Genomic DNA, 23,984 nt, shown 5'->3' on the forward strand with positions numbered 1-23,984 from the left:
GGCGGTGAGCGCACCTAAGGTGGTGAAGGCCTTAATCCATCCGGCCAAGCCCTCTATCGAAACTGTCAGGGCGGCCCTGGCTCAGCCTGTGGAGGCTACACCAGTGGTGGCGACCTCGGGGCTCAGAGTCTCCCTGCCACATCGGAGGGAGTCCTCTTTTGTGCCCATCGATAGGACCCCCGTGAAATCCCCGGCGGGGAAGAAAAAGGGGGGGCAGGGCGTCGTCGTAGATTCGGCTTCAACCTCGGAGGAAGAGCTGATCGAGGTTTTAAGCCAGGGCCTTGGCGTGGAAGAAGACCGGCCCGTCGGGATGGATCCCGATCGCCCCTCGGATTCCCCTCTGCCAGCGCCGCAAGATAACTCGGCGGCCATTTTGTTGGCTATACAGTCCTTATGCTCAGAGATAAGGACGAGACTACTGTTGCCGACGGAGGAACCTCTCCCGTCGGGGGATCCTGAACCGGGACCTTCTGGTGTTCCCCCACCCAAGAAAAGAAGGATTCACCCTCCACCTCCTTTTCAGCCATCGTGCCCCGTCCAGCCCTCCTCCCCGTCCACCCGAGGGGATGATACGGGGACTGACACGGCAGCGACGGGCACGGACGACGAGGATCTACCGTCGTCACCTCCCACCAGGGCTTCTCCGCCCGACGAGATTGGATCGTTCCACTCCATGATCGCCAGGGCATCCGAGCTTTTCCAACTCTGCCCTGAGGAGAAGAAAAAGGAAGGATTCCTTTATCAACGGTGCGAGGCCAAGAGGAATACGGTCCTCGCGGTGCCTCTACTGGACGACATTTGGGATGAGGGCCTCGCCCTCCTCAAGAACCCTTCCACGACGCCAGCTAGAAGAGACCGGTACGAGAAGAAGTACCGGGTCCCGGACGCGGCCCCCCTGTGCCTCCGGGCGCAGCCTACCCCGGACTCCGTCGTCTCTGCGGCGGCCAGGAAGAAAGCGGGGGGGGGGTGTGGCCTCCACATCGACTTCCCCACCGGACGGCGAGGGAAAGAAATTGGACGCTATGGAACGCAGGGTCATCTCGTCTGCAGCGACGACGATTAAAGCGGCCAACGCCTTGGCTATCGTGGCCCGCTACGACAGGGAGCTATGGTACAAACTGGCTCCCCTGCTGGACTTCCTACCGGACGACAAGAGGGCGGATGCCCTGGAGATCCTACAGGAAGGTGAGGTGGCGTCGGACCACGCCATCACTATTGCGACGGACATCGCCGACACTGGGTTTCGCCAGTTGGGCAACGGCATGTGCCTTAGGCGGCGTGGATGGCTCAAGGCTACGGACTTCCGTCAAGACGTACAGACCAGAGTCCTGGACATGCCGTTCGATGGGAACAACCTGTTTGGGAAAACAGTGGACGATTCCCTTCAGGCCATTAAAGCGGACACTGAGACGGCCCGGGCCCTTGGGGTTCTGCAGCAACGACGGACGCCCTTTCGGAGCAGCGGAGGCAAGGGCGCCTCCAAAGGTTCCGGCGGCGGTTTCTCCACCTACCGTCAAGCGGCCCGCTCGTCGTCTCAGGAGGCCTACAGAGGATGAGGCAAGTCTGAAGGACCCCGCCGTCGTCGCCAAGGAGGTCAAGGCGGCAAAGCCTCGTCGAAACAGGATTGAACCAGCCGTGGGGTCGGGCCCCCACCGAAGCACCCCGGTGGGAGGCCGGCTGGCGAGCTTCGTCAGCGTGTGGGAGTCCATCTCCACCGACCGTTGGGTGCTGGACGCCCGGGGCCACGCGCTCGAGTTTCAAAGAAGGTGCCCGCGCGTCCCCCCCCGTGGCCAGGAAAGAGCTTCACGTCCCTCAGCTTCTCCTGGAGGTAAGGGCGATGCTCAGGAAGGGTGCCATCAAACTCGTCCCAAAGAGGCTTCGGGGCTCCGGAGTTTACTCGAGATACTTCCTCGTGAAGAAGAAGACGGGAGGATGGCGCCCCATCCTAGACCTGCGACGTCTGAACAAGTTCATCAAGGCGCAGAAGTTCCGGATGGTCACCCTCCAGCACGTCCTGGGTCAGCTGGAGGAAGGAGACTTCCTGTCGTCGTTGGATTTGGAGGATGCCTACTTCCACATTCCCATCCTAAAGGGGCACCGAAAATTCCTCAGGTTTGTGGTCCAAGGGCGTCACTACCAGTTCAAAGCCCTCCCCTTCGGACTACGGTCGGCACCCAGGGTATTCACCAAGTGCCTTGCACCGGTGGCGGCGCAGCTGCGCCGCGAGGGGATCCACGTCTACCCCTACCTGGACGACTGGCTCATCCGAGCCAAGACGAGGGAGCTCGCCGTGGAGCACACGGCAAGGACCGTCCAACTTCTCACGGACCTGGGATTCTCCGTGAACTACGCCAAGTCCCACCTGGTACCCGCGCAAAACGCACTGTTTCTGGGAGGGAAGCTCGACACAGTGTCCCTTCTGGCCTCCCCGTCGGAGGAAAGGACCAGGTCCATCCTGGGCAAGGTACAGCGGATGTTGGTTTCCAACGCGGCCAAGGTGAGGTCCATCAAGTCCCTCCTCGGAATGATGTCTTCTTGCATTTACCTCATTCCCATGTGCAGGCTCCGGATGCGCCCGTTGCAGGAGTTCCTGGACGCGCGCTGGATCCAAACGACGGGCGGCTTCGAGGAGAGGATCACACTCAACGAGAGTTTCCGCCGAGCGGTCCGGTGGTGGGGCACCCGCGCGCATCTGACGGCGGGCATGGACTTCCAGACCCCAGACCACCAGGAGACAGTGACCACGGATGCCTCCCTGGAAGGGTGGGGAGCGCACACCGAAAATCTGCACGCGAGAGGCCTTTGGCTCCCGACGGAGAAGTCCCTCCATATCAACGTCCTGGAGCTCCGTGCAGTGTTCTGGGCCCTCAGGTCCTTCCTTCCGTCCCTCAAGAGCAAGGTGGTGAGGATCTTCACCGACAACACCACCACCATGTTTTACATCAGGAAACAGGGCGGAACCAGGTCCCCAGCACTGTCCAAGGAGGCGCAGGACCTGTGGCATTGGGCCGTCGCCCAAAGGATGTTTCTGGTGCCGTTTCATCTGGCAGGGATAAAAAACACCATCGCAGATCGACCTGTTCGCGACGGCGATGAACTCCAAGTGCCGGAGGTTCGCCAGCAGGTTTCCCCAGGCGAGGAGCATGGGCGATGCTTTCTCGTTCCCCTGGGAGGGCCTGTTCCTCTACGCGTTCCCTCCTTTGCCACTGCTAATCCGGCTCGTCAACCAGCTCAAGAGGTCACGGTGCAGGATGATCCTCGTCGCACCTGCGTGGCCGAGGCAGATATGGTTCCCGGACCTTCTGGACTTGTCAGCGTCCCCGCCAATCAAGCTGCCGGTGGACGCGGATCTACTCTCCAGGGAAGGAGGCACCATCCTCCACCACAACCCGAAATCGCTGAACTTGCAGGCCTGGCTCCTGCAGCGCTAGAGTTTGGAGGATACGACATACCGGCCGACTGCAGAGAGGTTCTTGCAAAGGCCAGGGCGTCCTCGACTCTTAAATGCTACGGACACAAATGGAAGAGGTTCTCTGTCTGGTGCCACGCACAGAAGATTAACCCTCTACGGATTACGGCTCCCCAGGTACTGCCGTGCCTGCTGACGCTGGCCAAAGCTGGTCTGGCACACACGTCCATCAAGATTCATCTTCCTGCGATCTCCCGATACACCAGAACCACGGGGCGGACGTCCTTGTGGTCTCATAGTCTGGTGAAAGAGTTCATGAAGGGACTGTTCAGATCGTTCCCGCCGGTGAAGGCGCCGGCCCCGGCGTGGGACCTCAACGTGGTGCTGACCAAGCTCATGGGACCTCCGTTCGAGCCTCTGCACTCGGCCCCGTTGAAGTTTCTGTCGTGGAAAACAGCGTTTCTTGTGGCCATCACCTCCGCACGACGGGTGGGAGAGATCCAGGCCCTTTCCTGCAAGGCCCCGTACTTGACTTTTCACGACACGAGGGTAGTGCTCAGGACGCACCCCTCCTTTATGCCCAAGGTACCGTCGGACTTCCATCTCAACGAACCCTTGGTGTTGCCTGTGTTCTTCCCGTCGCCTTCGTCGCCGGCTGAGAGGACTTTGCACTCGCTGGATGTGGCTAGAGCGCTGAAGTTCTACGTGGACCGCACGAAGTGTTTTCAGAAGACGTCACGACTCTTTGTGAACTTTGGACCTGTCAATCAGGGGAAGGCTCTCTCGAAGGCTTCCATTTCCAGATGGCTCTCCGGCTGTATCATGTACTGTCATCGGTTGGCAAACCGACGCTGCCTGGCTGTCCGAGAGCCCATTCCACCAGAGCGATCGCAGCTACCACGGCGTTCCTATCTGGTGTGCCCTTGCTGGACATCTGCAGGGCTGCTACATGGAGGTCGACGCACACCTTCACGAAATTCTACTGCGTCGATCGGGATTCCAGGGAGGAGTCCAGGGTCGGCCAAGCAGTGCTGCGCAACCTGTTCGCCTGAGGTGAGCCTGGTGAGGAGGTAAGATGCTTAATGTTGAGTTTGATGTAATGCTTAATGTTGAGCCTTTGCCACCTCCCGTGGTTGTGCATGTGTGTACTGCTATGTATTCTTTATTCATGAGCATGTGAATCCATGCCAGACCCCATGCTGGAGAAGGAACAAGTTACTTACCTGTAACTGTTGTTCTCCAGCATGGGTCTGGCATGGATTCACATGCGAACCCTCCCGCCTACCCCTCTGCGGCTCTTCACTTGGTCATACTGCCACTTCACGTGCTTCCAAATCTGAAGATGGCTGCCAGAGGCGGTGCTTAGGTAGAGGGCAGTCATTGGCTGTGGTCAGTATGACGCAGAGACCAGTGATTGGTTATTACTACGAAAGACAGATCAGAAACGAAACTGATACTGGTTTTTTTTCTTTACCGAGGATTCCCGGCCTGACGACGGGGAATATTCATGAGCATGTGAATCCATGCCAGACCCATGCTGGAGAACAACAGTTACAGGTAAGTAACTTGTTCCTTCTGTTTGACAGTGGGGGTAAACAGGTCCACTTGAGTTGAATATCTCTTCCTGGAATTCCTGACAAAGTTCCCACTCGTGGAAGACAGATCATCCACAACATCATTCTCAGTTCCAGACAGATGGGCTGCATACTGGGAGACGTGGTCCTACAAAGCTTAGAACCGTAGTTGCATTGCCAGTACAGAGGCAGCAACCCAACACCACTTCTCTCGTTGAGGTAATGCCTGGCCACATTGTGTCCATCAGGATCTGGAAACGCTTGCCCACACAAATGGGAAGACATGCAACAACGGTCAGCCTATTAGCATGCAGCTCCGGGAGTTTGATATGATCCCTGTGAAGGTATCATGAGTCAGACAAAGACAACAGGTTTAGGTTTTCTCAACACAATTTTATTAAACTTAATAGGTAGGGTGGATGAGTGCCTAACTTGCCCTATGTTAAGGTGGAATTTCCCTACCTAAAGAAAAATCCAAAGTAAAGTATCTGTGTCCAAAACCTACACTTGCCCTAACATCTAACTGCATACAATGTGTAGGGATGTCACCATTAAAAAGGAACAGTGTTCAAAGTAAAGTTCAGAGCTTTTTCTAGCTCTCTGGTGTGTAATCAGCTCTGCTTCCCCACGTTCAAAGTAGTTAATCAAATACAGGGGTTCCCTTCCCCAAGAGTTCAAATCTTCCAGCTTTCAAACAAAGAGTTATATTCTTCCAGCTTTGAAAACAACACTTGACTTCAATAACACAACAAAGTATTTGCACAACACAAGCTTTGTTATAGGTGTTTTCAGTGGCTTTTCCTTTCTGGGTGACCCCGTCTAGACGCAGTTGTTGGACCACACAGTCCATCCATTACAGGTCACGCAACCTGTACCCTTCCTTGACTGTTTTCCCTTTGACACTTGTCCACTGCTTCTCCTCAGCAGTGAGGACTGCCTGAGGCATACGTGTCACACTCTCCTAAGACTGTATTGTGGCTTGGTTAACCAATTTGCACTTGTTACACCTCCTGATGTTTCTTTTGGTTCTTGCTAGTTTCCTTGTAATATACAGCTTTGCTTCCGTTGTATGTGTCACACTTTCCTGACACTGTATTGTGCCCGGTGTAACCACTTTGCACTAACTCCACCTTCTTGGATTTCCTTGAGTCTTGCCAAGGCTTGTTTCCCTATAATATACAGTTCTTTGCACCAGTGTTGGATTCCTTATCTCCTGCATTCATTTCCTTGTGCTCTCTTGGCTTTGCTGGCACTTATTTCAGTTAATGCAGTTCATCATTTCCATGTGGTTCACAACTTTCCTTTCAGTAACGTTCATTATCTTTCTCTCACTTCTTTCAATACGCCAAAGTATTTTCAACTTACTTCCAATTTGTTTGGTTTTCAAAAATATGCTTCAACTTGCTTTCATTTTATTGGGTATTCACGCTGTGCTTTAACTTGCTTTCATTTCGTTCAGTATTCACAATGCGCTTTATCTTGCTTTTATTTCGTTTGGTATTCACAATCTGCTTTAACTTGCTTTCATTTTGTTCGGTATTCAAAATGCACTGTAACTTGTTTTCATTTTGTTAAGTGTTCAAAATGCTCTTTAACTTGCATTTAGCATCACAGCCAGCCAGCCCGGTGTCCCTCCCTCCCCGATCTGGTTTCACTCACCAGTCGGTCTTACGGCTCCTCGCAAGTCCTTCCGCTGCCATGGGTCCCTGTTTCTCTGTGCAATTACTTGTATCGTCTCCCGGCGGTCTTCTTATAGCTTTAGTAAACCCAGCAATGCGTCCACAGCAAAGCAGGATACCTAGGACCGCTTCTCTCAGTCCGGCCAGCCTCCTCAGAGCTTTCCACTGGCCTCTAGCTTCTACCTGCCACTGCTTCCTGCTGCATACACTCTGCACTGCTTCATGGGCATCCAGTGCTCCTCCTGCCACGCCACCTCACCGGAGAGGTCTCCCTGCACACAGCGGACTGTACTCCTGCAGATGACCGTGCTTCCACACCAGAATCCATTTGTGACGGGCTTCCAGTTTTAAAGCTCCAGCCTCCATTTCCATTACAAAAAGGACTAAACCGCTCACCAGCAAAGCGGTAGTCCTTCCTTGCTCTTGTTGTCCTCCTCATCGATCCAGTACTGAGTTGGGGCTGATAAGTGTTTGTATTTACGAAATGAGGACTTGTTGGTCTAGTTTTCCTCTTCCTTGTCCCACTATCATACTGATGCAATTTAGGGTATACTTTAAGGGAGTCACATTAAAAGGGCTGAAAAAATCCTTTGAAGGCTTGAGGGATATGGATGGTTTGTGGTGAAGGGGAAATGGGGGATGCCATGTCTCATCTAAGGACCTAAGGACGTCCTCTCCTCCCTTCCCAAGTCTCCTCCACCCAGGTGATTCTCCCTCGTATCCACCCCCAGGGTTAGCATCAAAAAGTGATGGCCTTTCCCTGGCCACCTGAAAAGAGGGTACTGGGGGAAAAGAAGTGAGGACGCCTTCAGGTTCCTCACATCCCTCTCAATTCCATGGGAAACCACAGTCCACTCACCATCAGATTGTACAAGTGAAAAACGTAGCTCTTCAACGAGTCATCAGTAACTACTGGCAACTGAGAAGCTTGCTAAACAAGCTCTCCCGTTAGCATGGAGGAAGGATTAATCCACGAGAAAGAACATTATCACGGGTAAGTCATTTGTCCCACACAAACTATCATGGAATTGTGGAACTGTAAGTGTTTTGTTAATTGAATGCATATCTAGTATTGTTTATTCATGCAATGACATTAGAGATTGAGATGATTAGAGCTTTGATGGATATATATTGTTGGTATGTAGTTGAAGGTAAGCATAAACAACAATGGAAATAGTTTTTACAAAATGGAAATGGCATCTCTCTAAAATATGTCACAATCAATACTATTTTATTCATGACAAGTTTACAAATGGTTACATTTTTTTTGTCAGATGGCAGTAATGTGATTGGCACTGAAGAAACAACATTTGATCGTAATTATGTAAAGAAGAAACTGGAACATGGACTTACCCGTATTTGGCAGGTATGTTTTTATATCTGATTCTTTCTGCATTTATCATGGTTACATTATGATATAGGTAATGTCTCAAGTATTTACAGTTTTTGGATACCCTCTTGGAGCTTTGATGTTAGGAAATTTAGTTTTACTTGAAAGCCATTAGCAAGGCATTTGTTTTTAAGCTCTGTAAAATAATGCATTAACAGGGATGTTAATGTGTTATTTAACCATAGAAGGTAGATGAGCTTCTGTTGTTGGGAACTGCCATAATAATACCTTCCTTAACAATGATAAAATACAAGGTGTTTGTCATCGTGCTCATTTTCTTTTGCTTTGTGGGTTAGCTATGAGGTATGTTAGCTGTTCTATTTGATTGCATTAACACATAAAAACTGTGACCATCCATAAGAATGCTAAAAGTCGTGGGCATCCTCATGCCAGTGCGAAGCATGCCCACGTCCTTGACACTTGCATTAAGGGGTATCTCGTCAACATGCTCAAATTGAAGTCCACTTGGCTATTACATACTATCAGTTTGGTTCCAACTGGTGTCATTGACAAAAAATACAAAGTGCTACGTTTCTCCCTGACAGGTTTCAACATGGCTTTTTTTTCATTCAATGCGAATGTCCACCATACCCTCCCTCTGCGTCCTCCCATTTCCCACCTCTCTACAATCCCTTCCCTTCTGTATATACATATCTACTTCATCCTAACTATGAAACCTACCACAAAGTAACTTACCACTTTGTAATTGTTGTTGATGAATCCACGTTGTATGAATATGCTGATAATAATGCAAATAAATAAGATCAATTTATACACAAAATAACTAAAATAATTCCCACCAATATATACATTAATCACAGTGGAGGCATCCCTTCTACTGGAGAGGGTCCAACATGGGAGTGGAAGGCCAGAAGTTCCTGCCTGGACCCAGTGTCTGGATTCCTTGGGTGGGCACCAAGTGAAGGAAGATGGGAATGCGTAACTAAGTGCTTTGATATCATAGCTGAAGATTGCTAATGAGAAATGAGGCTCAGGCAAGTGCTAGATTTCTGCGGTTTGGTTGGGGAGGGCCAGAGCAGATGTTCCTACATGTTATACTGTCCTCTTTAGTGAGATACAGAACATATTAAAGGGAATTGAGATGACCACATAGGTCTGGCACCTTTGCTCCTATTAGTCTCTAATTGGTTAGGAAGGGAAATCAAATTAACTAATACTTGCCTTGATTTGCTCAATTTGTCTCCCGTGCACCTTGCTTCACTTATTGCTTATTTGCACACAAAGTTTGGCATCAATGTCATTGTTTGAATGGTTTGAGTAGCTGAAATTGGTGTTTTTTTAATTTTACCACTGAAGGAACTTTCCTTTTGTGACTAAATTGTACGTTATTATGTACTGTGTTGTGTATCGTATCAAGAGTAAGACACAGACTCAGAGGCATGTTAAGTGTTGATTACAGACGTTTATTTATCACAAAATAATAAGATGGGTATGGAGAAATTCTATCCATCTCTAATTCTAAGAGGGGTTTCCTAAGGAACGTCTGTGTCAGGATGTTAAACCAAAGAGCATCCTGTGTCCAAAGTCCTAAACTGACCCTTAACTCAATATAATGTGTAACTCTGGGATTTCTGTAAGATATATACGTGTAGCTTTCTTTCAAAGTTCCAAACATAAAGTTTTAATTTATTTTACATTCTGTTTATTGGAATATGCAACAGTAGTACAATATCCACAGTCACTATCATATAGTCAGGAAGTACAGAAACCCTATTAAGTACCTAGCATGTAAGTGTGAGAGAACGGATCTCAACGACCGGTGGGGGTGTCTGTACTCCCACTCCCTATATGGTGGAGGAGAGGCACAGGAGACCCCAGCCAAGATTCTCTATTCGGTAGCAATGGTCGAGCAATCAAGGCCTAGCTTCTCAGGAGGTGATGCAGGCTGGTTCTTAAGTACAGTGTATCCCCAAGCCCCCACAAAGGAATATCCACACTCTGTATTGGTTAGAAACACAGTCTTTATATAATCAAAAGTTAAGGTTATGTACATTCATCATGATAACTCACTTTGTACTCCGGCAAATCTACAATGACAAATATTTACAATCCTAAAGTGGTACCACCCTAGATCTCATTGAAGTGCATGAACAATACAGTACAATGACACACAGACCAATAGAGTGAAACCAGCAATAGAGAGAGTAGAGAAAATAAGATGGTTGAGCAATAGGCAGGATACTGGCCCCTACCACTGGGCACAGTTCTGTGTGGAGATCCCCCCACCTGGGCAACCTGTAAAGAAAGATATAGCACAAGCCCAGTCCATATATTGCTCTGTAAGTCTTATTCTCTCCTATAATGTTTTTACCCCCCCAATGTACCTGGTGGAGTCGAGTTCCTCGAAGAGGCGTCGACAAACGTCGAGGGACTCGCTGTTCGGCGACGGGGAATCGACGGCCCTTCTTGAATGCCTTCCCTTTCAAGCGGGAGGCACGGGGCGTCGAACGTCCGTCGACGAACGAGGTAGAACGATGTCGAAGAGGCGGCAGCTTCGTCCGAGCGGTGCTCGTCGGCGTCGGGGCATCGGCGTCCTGCAAGGCGGAGGTGTGCGGGGCACCTCGATGACAATAGTTCTGGACCGCAAAGATTGTAGAGACGGGAGCCCGGCAAGGGCGTCGAGTCGTCCGAGTCTTTGAGGTCGTCGGGTGGCGGGAAACCCACCGGCAGGTTTCTCCTCGGCGCGTTGGTCGTCCTCGACTTTCTCCGGCAGGATAAGCGGTCGACGCAGCGGTCGAGAGAGTCCTTCGATTGAATGTTCTTAGGCAAAGGAGCGGACGGCTCCGGTCGTCGGCGGCACGGCGTCAAGTGGTTCCCACGGCTGGGCAACACAACTTTGACGGGCCTCCAGCGGTTACACAAACCTGCGAACCCTGGTCGACGGCAATGGACTTCGACGGCGTCGATGTCCGGGTGCTTCACTTCGATCTCCTCGGCGGTCCCGTCTCGGGTCGACAACCTTTCGAGGGTCTGTCTTCCAGGGCGCTTCGGCGAAGATGGAGCGGTGCTCGATGGTCCCTCGGAGCACGGGAAGAGGGCGCCTTACCAGGTCCTCTCTCGGGTCAGCCCTCGACGAATTCGTCAGCCTTCGGATCGGTCGAAGCAAATGCCACAGCAAGTCTTCTTCTTCCAGCTGGACGTCGCGGATCAGCAGTTCCAGTTACTCGTAGAGTGGAGACTCAGCTCCCTGGCTGCTTCAGGAGCACAATGGTCGCTTCTCAACCAAAGGTCCCTTCTGAACACTTTGGTCGCTTTTGAGCCAATGGTCCCTTCTGAACACTTTTCCAGTGGTGAGAGGTCCCCAGATATACTATCCTCTCTCTCATCCACGCTGCTGGCACACACTCAGCAGCCAATCATACTGCAGGGCATTCATGCAGTCAGTCAGCCAATCAGGCACACAGTGCATTCAGGCCACACTCCTCCCTTCCAGACACTCACAACAAGAAATGTGGATTGGGACAAGTACCCAGCCATTCAACACTACACACTGCATTCAGGCCAGTTTCGGGCAGGGCTGTCTCAGTCTTTGTCTCTCATGCCAGAAACCAGACAACCACAACAAGAAGTGTATATTGGTCACACACTCCATTCACCCAGGTCCCACCCACAGGAGGTACCCACAACATACAGACACTGGGAAGGCTCCAGCCAGTCTAGCTGGGCCTTCACAACAATACCATACATGGAACTTCCACCCAACAGCCAGTCAAGGGGAAGGGACAGAGACAGGGCTTCCCAGGACTTTGGGAAAACAAGATAACAGGCCATAGAAAGCAAGATGCCACAGGGGCCATCTTGTTTTCTATTAGGAATCAACAGATCCCAATGGCAGGGCCTGGGTATCCCAAAATGGAGGACACCCAGAGCACCTGTCAATTTTAGCACGGAGCTGCCACCAGCCCATACCCTGCTCTGGGGCCACCCACAGGTGCCCAAAAACATACACTAGGGGCACAGGGTTGCACCCCTACCCATGGGTGCCATAAGGGTATCCCATGGGTCTGTTCACCAAACCAAAAGAGAGAGCTGAACTGCCAGGAGTCCCACATGGACTCCGGGGCAGAAAACATAACAGAACACACGGTAAAAAAAGAAAAAGGACAAGGATTCAGAGGCCTTGTCCCTCAGATGCATTTCCAGCATCACAGTAAGGTACAAATAATAACAATAAGCAGAAAAGATAACTCAACATAAAAAAACAGGGCAACCTAGCTTCATGGGTAAGTTTCTGGGTGGGGCAGTTTGCATCTGTGGTGTGTCTGTAACATTAGGGCCATCCAAATAAAAAAAAAGACCAGTTCAAGCAGGTGGGGTGAGGGGGTCATCAAGAGCGTCACATATAAATATGAGTTAGATTGAATAAATAATCAACAAAAAATAACACAACATTCCAATGTTTACAGGGTTTGTCATCTGATGGGTGAAACAACGCCTGGAGTACAGCATTCAACGCCTCTATTTTGTCTGTCGGTTCCCGCATTTCAACCCTCAAAGCCCTATACCAAGAAGAGTTCTCTGCCGCACTCCTTGCAAGGTCCTTGTACCAAAGAGAGTATTGCGGCCCCCCATTCAGCTTCCATCCCACTGCTATGCACTGTTTAGCTGAAACTCATACCAAGTAAATTAGTTTAACCACGTGCCTATATTTTCTAGGTCTGTGGTATGCTCCCACTGCCCCACGTTAATCGCAAGAAAGGCAGTAAGAGCATCCCCCAGTTGGCCCCGAAAGGTGTGATCTTGTAGTGACTCAGATGACATGCGCCAAGTCGGGACAGGTGATCTTGGTCCCCGAATATCCCAGTGTACCATTAGCGGAGAATGATCTGAAATAGGGCCCACCATATATTCCGCTCTTAAGAATTTGGCCACATGTTCAGCACCCACAAACAGATAATCTATTCTGTTATTAAGTCTGTGTGGGGCCCAGTAGTATAAATATTTGTGCCTGCTGGCATTCTGTTCCCTCCAAATGTCTACCAGAAATAACTCTGTCTGTCAGTATAGCGTAGCGATCTGGTCAGCCTGCAACCAGATGTATATAGGGTTGTGTTTCAAAAGAAGTCAAGTCCCCTCCTATGAGTAACAGGGCATCCCTCATGCGGGCAGTTTGCTGCCCAAGGGGCAGAGGAAGGTTGGTATGGCATGATTAGGCCAATACAAGTTCACTATAAATACCTTGTGGTGGTCCTCGTACCCATGCACAATCACATATCTTCCATCTTTGTCTACCTCAATATCAAGGAGCCGGAAGGGAACCCCAGGGTCTATCCACACCATGACCCTTCTAGCAAATTTTGAGTAGGTGGATCTTTCTCCAGCATGGGGTCTGGCATGGATTCACATGCTCATGAATATTCCCCGTCGTCAGGCTGGGTATCCTCGGTAAAGAAAAAACCAGTATCAGTTTCGTTTCTGATCTGTCTTTCGTAGTAATAACCAATCACTGGTCTCTGCGTCATACTGACCACAGCCAATGACTGCCCTCTAACTAAGCACCGCCTCTGGCAGCCATCTTCAGATTTTTACCGCACGTTCATGAGTTGGGATCCTCGTGCTATTGCTCTCGAGCGTTAGTGCTATTTTTTCACATTTTTTCTCAAAAAAACTTTGTTTTTTTCGGTCAAAAGAGCCTCAAGCTCCACCGACTCTCCATCCGATCAACGGGGACCCGTGTCGGATTCGTCTGCGCCCCTCAAGGGTGAAGATCTCGTCGAGCTACGCTTTTGGAGGACTCCAGAAGTTTCTCAGGCCCGGACATGGCCCAGGAGAAGGGAAGCTCGACGCCCGGAAAGCTGTTCAGGATCTGCCCTGGATGCCAGCTGCAGAACGTCTTTAAGGAGGACGAACACTCCTTTTGTCTCTACTGCTTACATGAGGACAAGACGCACGTGGAGAAGGACTGTGCGTTTTGCTGCAATATGTTGGAGCGGACCATGAAGGACCGCCATCAACGTCTCGCCAACTGGCTGGAAGGGAACAGCCCGTCAGGCGAGAAGAAGAGGAAGAAATCCGAGCGGTCTTCTAAGACCTTTGAGGACGCCCCGGCGACGGGGGTCCAACACAAGGCCAAGCACCGCGAGTCCGCTGGCACCGGGAGCGCCGAACGGTCGGGCTCTACGGGCGCCAGGCAGGGCGCACCCTCCCCGGCACCTTCAGCCACGAGCCAACGCTCTGGGTCGGGTAAGAGGAAGGTCGAGCACCCGGTGAAGCTCCTGGAGAGGCCCCGGTCGAGCTCGAAGGCCCCATCGGAGGGGGAGCGAGGCAGTGTCCCCCCCCCTCAAGGATAAGGCGGTGAGCGCACCTAAGGTGGTGAAGGCCTTAATCCATCCGGCCAAGCCCTCTATCGATACTGTCGCGGCGGCCCTGGCTCAGCCTGTGGAGGCTACACCAGTGGTGGCGACTTCGGGGCTCAGAGTCTCCCTGCCACCTCGGAGGGAGTCCTCTTTTGTGCCCATCGATAGGACCCCCGTGAAACCCCTGGCGGGGAAGAAAAAGGGGGGGCAGGGCGTCGTCGTAGATTCGGCCTCAGCTTCAGAGGAAGAGCTGATCGAGGTCTTAAGCCACGGCCTTGGCGAGGAAGAAGACCGGCCCGTCGGGATGGATCCCGACGCAGGTGACGACGACATCGTCGAGGGTGCCGACGGGGCACCTGATCGCCCGTCGGATTCCCCTCTGCCAGTGCCGCAAGACAACTCGGCGGCCATTTTGTTGGCTATACAGTCCTTATGTTCAGAGATAAGGACGAGACTACCGTTGCCGACGGAGGAACCTCTCCCGTCGGGGGATCCTGAACCGGGACCTTCTGGTGCTCCCCCGCCCAAGAAAAGAAGGATTCACCCTCCACCTCCTTTTCAGCCGTCGCGCCCCGTCCAGCCCTCATCCCCGTCCTCCCGAGGGGATGATACGGGGACTGACACGGCAGCGACGGGTACGGACGACGAGGTATACGACGAGGATCTACCGTCGTCGCCTCCCACCAGGGTTTCTCCGCCCGACGAGATTGGATCGTTCCACTCCATGATCGCCAGGGCATCCGAGCTTTTCCAACTCTGCCCTGAGGAGAAGAAAAAGGAAGGATTCCTTTATCAACGGCGCGAGGCCAAGAGGAAGACGGTCCTCGCGGTGCCTCTACTGGACGACATTTGGGATGAGGGCCTCGCCCTCCTCAAGAACCCTTCCACGACGCCGGCTAGAAGAGACCGGTACGAGAAGAAGTACCGGGTCCCGGACGCGGCCCCCCTGTGCCTCCGGGCGCAGCCTACCCCGGACTCCGTCGTCTCCGCAGCGGCCAGGAAGAAAGCGGGGGGGGGGCGGCCTCCACATCGACTTCCCCACCGGACGGCGAGGGAAAGAAATTGGACGCTATGGGACGCAGGGTCATCTCGTCTGCAGCGACGACGATTAAAGCGGCCAACGCCTTGGCTATCGTGGCCCGCTACGACAGGGAGCTATGGTACAAACTAGCTCCCCTGCTGGACTTCCTACCGGACGACAAGAGGGCGGATGCCCTGGAGATCCTACAGGAAGGCGAGGTGGCGTCGGACCACGCCATCACTATTGCGACGGACATCGCCGACACTGGGTTTCGCCAGTTGGGCAACGGCGTGTGCCTTAGGCGGCGTGGATGGCTCAAGGCTACGGACTTCCGTCAAGACGTACAGACCAGAGTCCTGGACATGCCGTTCGATGGGAACAACCTGTTTGGGAAAACAGTGGACGATTCCCTTCAGGCCATTAAAACGGACACTGAGACGGCCCGGGCCCTTGGGGTTCTGCAGCAACGACGGACGCCCTTTCGGAGCAGCAGAGGCAAGGGCGCCTCCAAAGGTTCCGGCGGCGGTTTCTCCACCTACCGTCAAGCGGCCCGCTCGTCGTCTCAGGAGGCCTACAGAGGACGAGGCAAGTCTGGCGGACCCCGCCGTCGTCGCCAAGGAGGTCAAGGCGGCAAAGCCTCGTCGAAACAGGATTGAACCGACCGTGGGGTCGGGCCCCCACCGAAGCACCCCGGTGGGAGGCCGGCTGGCGAGCTTCGTCAGCGTGTGGGAGTCCATCTCCACCGACCGTTGGGTGCTGGACGCCTTAGCCCGGGGCCACGCGCTCGAGTTTCAAAGAAGGTGCCCGCGCGTCCCCCCCGTGGCCAGGAAAGAGCTTCACGTCCCTCAGCTTCTCCTGGAGATAAAGGCGATGCTCAGGAAAGGCGTCATCGAACTCGTCCCAAAGAGGCTTCGGGGCTCCGGCGTTTACTCGAGATACTTCCTCGTGAAGAAGAAGACGGGAGGATGGCGCCCCATCCTAGACCTGCGACATCTGAACAAGTTCATCAAGGCGCAGAAGTTTCGGATGGTCACCCTCCAGCACGTCCTGGGGCAGCTGGAGGAAGGAGACTTCCTGTCGTCGTTGGATTTGGAGGATGCCTACTTCCACATTCCCACCCTAAAGGGGCACCGAAAATTCCTCAGGTTTGTGGTCCAAGGGCGTCACTACCAGTTCAAAGCCCTCCCCTTCAGACTACGGTCGGCACCCAGGGTATTCACCAAGTGCCTTGCACCGGTGGCGGCGCAGCTGCGCCGCGAGGGGATCCACGTCTACCCCCAACCTGGACGACTGGCTCATCCGAGCCGAGACGAGGGAGCTCGCCGTGGAGCACACGGCAAGGACCGTCCAACTTCTCACGGACCTGGGATTCTCTGTGAACTACGCCAAGTCCCACCTGGTACCCGCGCAAAACGCACTGTTTCTGGGAGGGAAGCTCGACACAGTGTCCCTTCTGGCCTCCCCGTCGGAGGAAAGGACCAGGTCCATCCTGGGCAAGGTACAGCGGATGTTGGTTTCCGACGCGGCCAAGGTGAGGTCCATCAAGTCCCTCCTCGGAATGATGTCTTCTTGCATCTACCTCATTCCCATGTGCAGGCTCCGGATGCGCCCGTTGCAGGAGTTCCTGGACGCGCGCTGGATCCAAACGACGGGTGGGTTCGAGGAGAGGATCACACTCGACGAGAGTTTCCGCCGAGTGGTCCGGTGGTGGGGCACCCGCGCGCATCTGACGGCGGGCATGGACTTCCAGACCCCAGACCACCAGGAGACAGTGACCGCGGATGCCTCCCTGGAAGGGTGGGGAGCGCACACCGAAAATCTGCACGCGAGAGGCCTCTGGCTCCCGACGGAGAAGTCCCTCCATATCAACGTACTGGAGCTCCGTGCAGTGTTCTGGGCCCTCAAGTCCTTCCTTCCGTCCCTCAAGGGCAAGGTGGTGAGGATCTTCACCGACAACACCACCACCATGTTTTACATCAGGAAAAGGGCGGAACCAGGTCCCCAGCACTGTCCAAGGAGGCGCAGGACCTGTGGCATTGGGCAGTCGCCCAAAGGATGTTTCTGGTGCCGTTTCATCTGGCAGGGATAAAAAACACCATCGCCGACTCACTCAGCAGGGAGCTGCGCTCGTGCCATGAGTGGGAACTACGGCAGGATCTAGTGGATCGCCTCTTCCGACGGTGGGGCACACCCCAGATCGACCTGTTCGCGACGGTGACGAACTCCAAGTGCCGGAGGTTCGCCAGCAGGTTTCCCCAGGCTAGGAGCATGGGCGATGCTTTCTCGTTCCCCTGGGAGGGCCTGTTCCTCTACGCGTTCCCTCCTTTGCCACTGCTAATCCGGCTCGTCAACCAGCTCAAGAGGTTACGGTGCAGGATGATCCTCGTCGCACCTGCGTGGCCGAGGCAGATATGGTTCCCGGACCTTCTGGACTTGTCAGCGTCCCCGCCAATCAAGCTGCCGGTGGACGCTGATCTACTCTCCAGGGAAGGAGGCGCCATCCTCCACCACGACCCGAAATCGCTGAACTTGCAGGCCTGGCTCCTGCAGCGCTAGAGTTTGGAGGATACAACTTACCGGCCGACTGCAGAGAGGTTCTTGCAAAGGCCAGGGCGTCCTCGACTCTTAAATGCTACGGACACAAATGGAAGAGGTTCTCTGTCTGGTGCCACGCACAGAAGATTAACCCTCTACGGATTACGGCACCCCAGGTACTGCCGTACCTGCTGACGCTGGCCCAAGCTGGACTGGCACACGCGTCCATCAAGATTCATCTTGCTGCGATCTCCCGATACACCAGAACCACGGGCCGGACGTCCCTGTGGTCTCATCGTCTGGTGAAAGAGTTCATGAAGGGACTGTTCAGATCGTTCCCGCCGGTGAAGGCGCCGGCTCCGGCGTGGGAGCTCAATGTGGTGCTGACCAAGCTCATGGGACCTCCGTTCAAGCCTCTGCACTCGGCCCCGTTGAAGTTTCTGTCGTGGAAAACAGCGTTTCTTGTGGCCATCACCTCCGCACGACGGGTGGGAGAGATCCAGGCCCTTTCCTGCAAGGCCCCGTACTTGACTTTTCACGACACGAGGGTAGTGCTCAGGACGCACCCCTCCTTCATGCCCAAGGTACCGTCGGACTTTCATCTCAACGAACCCTTGGTGTTGCCTGTGTTCTTCCTGTCGCCTTCGTCGCCGGCTGAGAGGACTTTGCACTCGCTGGATGTGGCTAGAGCGCTGAAGTTCTACGTGGACCGCACAAAGTGTTTTCGGAAGACGTCACAACTCTTTGTGAACTTTGGACCTGTCAATCAGGGGAAGGCTCTCTCGAAGGCTTCCATTTCCAGATGGCTCTCCGGCTGTATCATGTACTGTCATCGGTAGGCAAACCGACCGCTGCCTGGCCGTCCGAGAGCCCATTCCACCAGAGCGATCGCAGCTACCACGGTGTTCCTTTCTGGTGTGCCCCTGCTGGACATATGCAGGGCTGCTACGTGGAGGTCGACGCACACCTTCACGAAATTCTACTGCGTCGATCAGGATTCCAGGGAGGAGTCCAGGGTCGGCCAAGCAGTGCTGCGCAACCTGTTCGCCTGAGGTGAGCCTGGTGAGGAGGTAAGATGCTTAATGTTGAGTTTGATGTAATGCTTAATGTTGAGCTTTTGCCACCTCCCGTGGTTGTGCATGTGTGTACTGCTAGGTATTCTTTATTCATGAGCATGTGAATCCATGCCAGACCCCATGCTGGAGAAGGAACAAGTTACTTACCTGTAACTGTTGTTCTCCAGCATGGGTCTGGCATGGTTTCACATGCGAACCCTCCCGCCTACCCCTCTGCGGCTCTTCACTTGGTCATACTGCCACTTCACGTGCTTCCAAATCTGAAGATGGCTGCCAGAGGCGGTGCTTAGGTAGAGGGCAGTCATTGGCTGTGGTCAGTATGACGCAGAGACCAGTGATTGGTTATTACTACGAAAGACAGATCAGAAACAAAACTGATACTGGTTTTTTCTTTACCGAGGATTCCCAGCCTGACGACAGGGAATATTCATGAGCATGTGAATCCATGCCAGACCCATGCTGGAGAACAACAGTTACAGGTAAGTAACTTGTTCCGTATCCCTCCCTGCCCCATCTAGCAATCCTGTTTAGGATCCCCATCTAACTTCTCCTGTTTAGCGTGGAGTAAGTGTGTTTCTTGCAGTAAAGTGATCGATATTCTCTTCCTGCGCAAAAATGATCTCACCCTGTTTCTGCTTAAGTAGGAACCCTATCCCCTGACGTTCCAGGTGACTATCTTAATAATACAGGAGCCCGCCTGTTAATCGCTTGGGCCACACCCTCCCAGGCGTGCAACGTCCTCCCGCAAATCAATCACCCACCCACTTCCAGGCATGCACTGCTCATGAATAGACTTTGCATTTTATCCTCCTCCACTCCCTGCCTCCCGCTCACCAACCCCCCGCCCCCACTCACCCAGTACCCAGGCTATCAACTTTCACACCGAAACACAAACCATATATAACAAAACAACCAGTAAGCACCCTTAGTAATGGGGCCAACCTGACGTTCAACAGCATCAAGCAGTTCAGGCATACCCATCCCATTGGGTGACACTTCACCATTTGGGAATCAGATGGGAGGTGCCAGCGGTCAACCAGCACCATCTGCGTCCAATGCTTTGAGGGTGACAAAAATACCATGCCCTGGGTAGTGGCACTGCGCTCCCGCAACCGAGTGCCTGCGCAGGTAGATGTTATAAATCCCTGCCAGTTGTGGCTTATAAAGTACTGTACGTTACATAACAACTAGTTCAAGACTTTTTCTTTCTTCTGTCCGAGCTATCTACAGAGGTCGTATCGGACATGCCATTGTGATCCATCCATAAGTTGGCAGCCTCTGCTGTTTCAAAGAAGAGTGATTTCCCTTTGCAGACCACCTTCAGTTTGGCAGGTAGAGAAGCATGTACTTGAGGCCCTGACTGCGGAGCTATGATCTCCGGTTTACCTCACTGGATAGTGCCGCCCTTCCTGGAGAATTGTAAAATCACCTCTGTGTCTTTAAAATGTCGGACCCTGGCAATTATAGGCCATCGGTTGGCCCCCAGGGGTGGCCTTTTATGTAATAAGCAGTGTACCCTTTCGATCGCATATCCCTGGGTCAATCACCCGGGGCCTATCTCCTGGATTATCAGCATTTCAGTATAGGAGGTGGGGTCTGGTCCTCCAGTCCCCTCTGGCAGGCCCAGCAGTCGAATATTGTTTCTGCGCAACCTCCCTTCAGCATCTGCAGTGCGCATCTCCAGCTCAGCGTTTTTTGCTTCCAGCGCCTTCACTGTCAATTCCAAGTCTGTGGTAGTTGTCGCTGTCTCTTAAAGTAACATTTCTGTAGCTGTAATCCTCTCTGACGAGACCGAACTTCCTACCTCAGGAGGGTGCACATTCACTTTGATTTCCTCCATCTAACCCTCCGGGGAGTTTATTGACGCCGTATTCGCTGCAAGGATGTTTTCTTCTTACGTTTCCACCAGTTTTGGCATCTTGTCCGTTCGCTCCGCCTCCGTCATAGGGGTTGATTCACAGTGGCTACTTTTGACCGCAAAACACTCTAGGATAGTGCCTCTGTTGCCTCCTTTAGATTGGGTGGTCGACATGCCAAAAAGGGAGGCTGCGAACCCTCTGTTGTGTGTAGTGCACCAGTGGGTGGCTGGCGGGGTAAGTAGATTGCGTGTAGAACCGCTCCCCTTCAGCAGATGCGGACCAGCTGTGTTAGACAAAGGGTTCTCCCCAATTGTGTGTGACCCCAACTCCCAACGCAGTGTTTGCGGGTGGAAGTGGCGCCATGTGTCCCTTAACCCACAGTCCCACAGTCCGCTAGCGATTCCTGGAACTCGCAGTGTCCAGGGCCCGGTAGATCCTGTTCCCCATCCTTTGCCTGTCTAAGTCTGGTGCGGCCACATATTAAAATCACCCCTAGTGATCAGATGCCCGAGCTTTCCACCAATATTTTCGCCATTATGGCTTTCATAAATCTTAACTGTCCCTGGTTAGGGGCGTAGACCGTGACAAGCGCGTACCTTACGTTTCTAATGTTACCCGAGACCAGCAGAGCCCTCCCCTCCACATCTGACCAGAACTTAGTCAACTCCATCTTAAGCCCCTTCTTTATAAGGATACCTACCCCCCGCCTTTCTCAGGGGACCAGAGCCCCAACACTCCTGGCCAACCAACCCACATGGGACCCTTCTCTCATCCCCCTTGGAGAACCTGGTCTCCCGGAGGAACATGGCATCTAGTTCCGCCCTCTGAAATTCCCTTGCCACCAGGGATCTTTTAGTGGGTGACTTCAACCCTTTCACGTTCAGAGTGGCTATCCATAAGCGTCCCTCCCAGGGCCTATTCTCTACTGATGCCATCAAGTTATCCCTTTTCGGGGGCTCAATTCGTTCCACCTGTGAGACACCTCCGTACCAATGTGAACCCTGCCATATGCAATATAAACTGCAGGGAGAGCCTGTAACAGGCCCCCCCTTCCCCTGACCTTCTCCCCCCTCACAAGCATCCCCTCCCCAGCTGTCTAACACCTCCCTGTTAACATCACCAGGCGGTTACCGAAGCACCTACAGGACCCCCCCCTCCTCCCGAGTCGGGTCCCATCTCTTCATGTCACTTGTTCTCGAGTCCCTCATCCCTCTCCCGCCACCTTTTACCTGTAACCGCGAATACCACTCCATAGCGTTTCCCCTCCACCCCCCAAACCAACTCACCCCAACAACAAATCACTTGCGTGGGAGCAACCCACCCCCAAAACAGAGCCCAGGCCCCCGATCTGGGTCCCCTGTCATCTTATTCCTCCTCTCTCAGCCGCCAAACAATGACATGTGACCCGTTACCCTCTCAAGTCCCCTCCGCTGGGAGTGTGTTCAGCTTTCGGAACTTATGGGAGCCCAAAATACATGGCCTCCTTGGCCCTTTCTTCTGCCACTGTTATCCATCTGGAATCCATTCCCTCAAGGTGTGTGGGGTCTCAGCATCTCTCGCGAGTTCGCTAGTGACCCTCTGAATGTCCTGCTCTGTAACAAGTCTATATTTGTGTCCATCCATTTCGAACGAGATGGAGAACGGGAATCCCCACCTATTTCTGATTCATTTTTCATTCAGCCACTTGGTGAATGGCGAACAAAGCCTTCTTTTGGAGAGGTTAAGGGAAGACTAGTCCTGGAAGAATGTAACCCTTGCAGACGCGTACATCACTGGGCCCTTTTTCCGTGATCTTGAGTTTGTCGCCGTAGTTGTGAAAGCAGACAAGAACAGATCTGGTGCCTCCCGCTGCTCCCCCAGCCCTATGAATCCTCTCGATCTTGGCTTGTCAATGGAATCATTGTCGAAAATGAGTTTGGTGATGTTGTATATAGTACATTGCAGGCCTTTCTCAGTCTCCCCCTCCTCATCAGCGACCCCAAATATCCTGAGATTGTTCCGCCTCTCTCGGTTCTCGAGATCGTCCATCTTTAGAAGGATTTCCTCCACGCTCCGGCCTCTACTGTCACTGCCTTTTGCGTGGTTAGCCAGCAAGGCCCGTGTATTGAGCTGGTCAATGTCTTTCAGACTTGCCTATGTCTCCCCACTGTCAGCCAACTGAGCCACTACCCCACCCTGAGGGGTATGTTCAGACTTCCTTGTCAGCCTCTCTGGACCTTCTTGTGATGGGTCTGCATATGCTGTGGCGGTGTGGGCACACGCCCCCGCACCGGGTCCGTGGGGCCCACCTCCTGTTCTGTCTATCTGGGCTGATTACCCTCCTGTTCGGGGCCCCTGACCTCAATACCCCCACAAGGGGGTATTGAGGTCAGGCAATTCCTGGCTGTGCACCCTCTGCCAATGCACCAGAAGCACTCAAAACCTCTCAATTAGCGTTCAGCTCGGGGAGGCAGGCACACGTGGCCTATCCACACAGTTCTTTTGGATATATAAAGTTTATCACTCTCTGGCTCTCCATTAGCCTTAAAGGGGTATGGTTCTTCCCTTCTCCATTTGACTGTCACTGTTTCACAATTTCAAGGAGGGGTTTTGGCCCCTGAGCTTTATTAAACATTTCCTACCCATGGTGTACTCTCCTGCCAGGGTATAACCACTTTGTTCATTAGCCTCAAAAGCGGTATGGATCTTCCCTTTTGTACTGGTTGTCACTGTTCCACAATTTCATGGTGGGGTTTTTAACCCTGAGTTCTGTCAATTCTCTTCTTACCCCTGGTTTACTCTCCTGCCAGTGTATTGCACTTTAGGTGCCAGTCTGCCAGGTCTTTTTCTGTCCTCTCATGAGTGTGAATCCCAGACTCACTGTGTGCCTGGTCCACTCTCCTGCCAGGGCTTTTCCCTTCTCCATTCACTCTATTTTTCAGGAAATAATGTCTTTCAAGTATTGGGGCACCGATCATTTCCTAACAATGTTCACATTCGTATCCATTATGTACGTTCCTTTACTTGGGCTCTATCCCTGTGTCAACAATATGCAGTATTGGCCCTGAAGTGCCCTGTTATCCCATTTGCTCTCCCTGGGCTTACTGGTCTTCACTGGCTGCATCAGCGTTCCTCGCATCTTTCC

The 23,984-nt window shown here is 52.9% G+C and overlaps 1 protein-coding gene across 2 annotated transcripts in view; it reads left to right on the forward strand.

Annotated features, from left to right (window-relative positions):
* VPS50 (VPS50 subunit of EARP/GARPII complex) overlaps nt 1-23,984 on the forward strand; it is a 2,190,829-nt gene that overhangs the window by 1,138,769 nt on the left and 1,028,076 nt on the right. For both annotated transcript variants that reach the window (XM_069648466.1, XM_069648467.1), the window contains one exon: nt 7,937-8,028. In XM_069648466.1, the coding sequence (XP_069504567.1) occupies nt 7,937-8,028 (92 nt within the window). The remainder of the gene's footprint in view (nt 1-7,936; nt 8,029-23,984) is intronic.

This window comes from Ambystoma mexicanum, chromosome 2q (genome assembly GCF_040938575.1).
Source record: "Ambystoma mexicanum isolate Mex_15411 chromosome 2q, UKY_AmexF1_1, whole genome shotgun sequence".
Taxonomy (NCBI): domain Eukaryota; kingdom Metazoa; phylum Chordata; class Amphibia; order Caudata; family Ambystomatidae; genus Ambystoma; species Ambystoma mexicanum.